The 2,460-nt window shown below is 39.9% G+C and overlaps 1 protein-coding gene across 1 annotated transcript in view; it reads right to left on the bottom strand.

Annotated features, from left to right (window-relative positions):
- The window catches only part of ttc27 (tetratricopeptide repeat domain 27), a 74,883-nt gene that overhangs the window by 58,012 nt on the left and 14,411 nt on the right, over window positions 1-2,460 (bottom strand). The window contains exon 6 of the mRNA XM_015401636.1: window positions 756-868. Coding sequence (XP_015257122.1) covers window positions 756-868 — 113 coding nt within the window. The remainder of the gene's footprint in view (window positions 1-755; window positions 869-2,460) is intronic.

The raw sequence follows: 2,460 nt of genomic DNA, 5'->3' as shown, positions 1-2,460 counted from the left end.
TCCAACCCATTACTAGCATGGGGTACCTAATAAAGTGGCCGGTGAGTGTGTGTGTGTGTGTATATATATATATATATATATATATATAACAGGGCAAAATCCTTTGTCATCTTTACCGTTGACAGGCTCCATCCCTCAATGACAATCAACTATTTCTGGAGTCATCTGAAGGTGCAGAGCGAAGTCTGAATCACGCTCTGGAATATCCACAGGTTCCCAAAGTCCAACAAATACCTTTTTAGTTAATGACCTTTTGTCTGTGATGTGTGTTGATAATAACCGTTTAATTACTTTCAATACATCAACATTTACACTAGCGATCATTAAGATAGAAGTCTGAGGAACTTTAAGTCGTCATATTGAACAGCAATGATCCCAACCAGGGTACCAGCTGAGATCCAGTTCAATCATTTTATTATTAAAAAACAAGGTTAAAGTTAACAGACCTTATTTTACCATCAAAGCGTAACCATGCTGCATGACTCCGTGTGGCTGTGTCCAATAAAATGTTGGATCACAGGGAGCAAAATAGAAATGGAAATATGCTAATATCAATAACTGATAAAGCTAAAAGTTGCTGTAAAATGCTCCGACAGTCCCAGGGCTCACGGTTTATATTCCCTCTGATTGAATGGAGGCCAAATTGTTGTGGAACAGCCAGAGGGGCAGGTCATGGTGACTGCAGCCACAATCCGTAAAATGTTTGAAACAGACAAGCTGCAAAGGGCCATGAGGAATGGGGGGAGAACACCTACCAGACACCCAGGATGAGGGCCTGCTCCTCAGCACTCAGGTCAGGCAGCTGGTACTGATCCGGCTCAGCCAGACTGATCTGATCCAACACCGTGTCATCGTCCAAAAGGTAATCCTGAACAAAAACAAAAACAATCTTCACTCACAGATTTGTACACTGGTGAAAAAGCATATATGTTGAAAAAACAGGAATATTTTATTAATTTCCAGACTGTTTGTTTCTAAGAGAAATCAGGATCAGAGCGGTTTAGATCAATACAGCCTACAGTCTCAGCTATTATATTAAGGGCTGGATGATCAGGCTTCAATTAGAATAAATAATCTCGTTTATATGAATGAAAAGCAGGACGCCTCATCACCAATTCAAAAGATCAGGGTTAGGGTTAACTAATCCTGGAAAGACGGTCATGAAGAAACGATGAGTCTGGCTGCTGCCGCATCGATGCTCCACAATCCAATCTATTATACCTAACTCTGTCCTAACCATCCATCAATGATCCCTCTATAGAACCTGTTATCATGGAACATTTTCATTCTGAACACTGACCAGTCCACAGTAAATCACTTAAGACTAATATTCGATCTTATTAGACTAAAAAGGTTTATATCTCCATATACGGTAACTATTCCACTGGGTGTCAAATATAAGGGATTAGGTTATTGCGCAGTGTATCAAACTGTAGACTGTACATTATACATTGCTCAAGTTATTGCTGTAGTAGTGCAGTGGGGGCTGGTCAATAGAGGGCGCTATGGTTCCACCCCACCCACCCAATGACCCTGAGCTTAAAAAAATAAATATTTTTAATAATTTAGTTTAAGATTAATATTTTAAATCAATATCTATTTTTTAGATGTGCAAGATAAATATTTAATCTTTAACGGCAAGTAAAGCATCATTCCATTTAAGTCGGATTGGTGACGTATTTCCGCCCTTGGACGCAAAAATCTGTGTAGTAGCTCCTCTGCCATAAAAACGTATAGGACAGCAGGAAGTCTCTTTGCTCACCGCCTCCAGCCAAAAAGCAGATGTTTTGTGAGTGATTGACAGGTCGAGTCGTGGGAGTTGGAGACGCATCAGAGAGAGAGAGAAATGGCGCAAGAAACATCCTTTTCCAGGACCTGGTTTGGCTCCAAGGCTAGGCTAACCGCATACAGCGAGGCTAAGGCTTTATTCTGCTTTCCCTGCCTCCTTTTTCAGACATCAAGATCTGACCCAGCATGGATAAAGACAGGAAGGACTGATTTAAAGCACTTTTTAGAAAAAGCAAAGAAGAACGAACAATCTGGGATTCACATGAAAAATAAAAGAATATAGTAGAGGTCTTCAACGTTTTCCAGGCCAAGGACCCCCAAACTAATGGTGATATGAAGCGGGGACCCCTTAATTATATATATTGTAGGAAATTGTATTATATCAAACTGGTCCTATAGTCCCTCTATTACAGATGGATTAATGTATTAAAGTATTTCTGATTCTGATTCCTGGTTGATGGGACAGGTGTTGTGAATGAAACGGTGCCCAGCTTGAAAGAGCTCCTGTGTGTCGCTGAATGTGAGCATTAATGACTGAAAGACATCTTCTGCCTCCATTTATCTGTTTACTACAGTGTGTTGAATTCATGTTAATGTGGATTTAAAGACATTTCAATTAGTGGGAAAAAAATTGTGGGGGTAATATTAAAAAAAAGTCTAATCAACCAAAAC

The sequence above is a fragment of the Cyprinodon variegatus genome, unplaced genomic scaffold, assembly GCF_000732505.1.
Source record: "Cyprinodon variegatus isolate N-32 unplaced genomic scaffold, C_variegatus-1.0 Scaffold1242, whole genome shotgun sequence".
NCBI lineage: Eukaryota > Metazoa > Chordata > Actinopteri > Cyprinodontiformes > Cyprinodontidae > Cyprinodon > Cyprinodon variegatus.
This window is presented reverse-complemented; position numbering and strand designations above follow the sequence as displayed.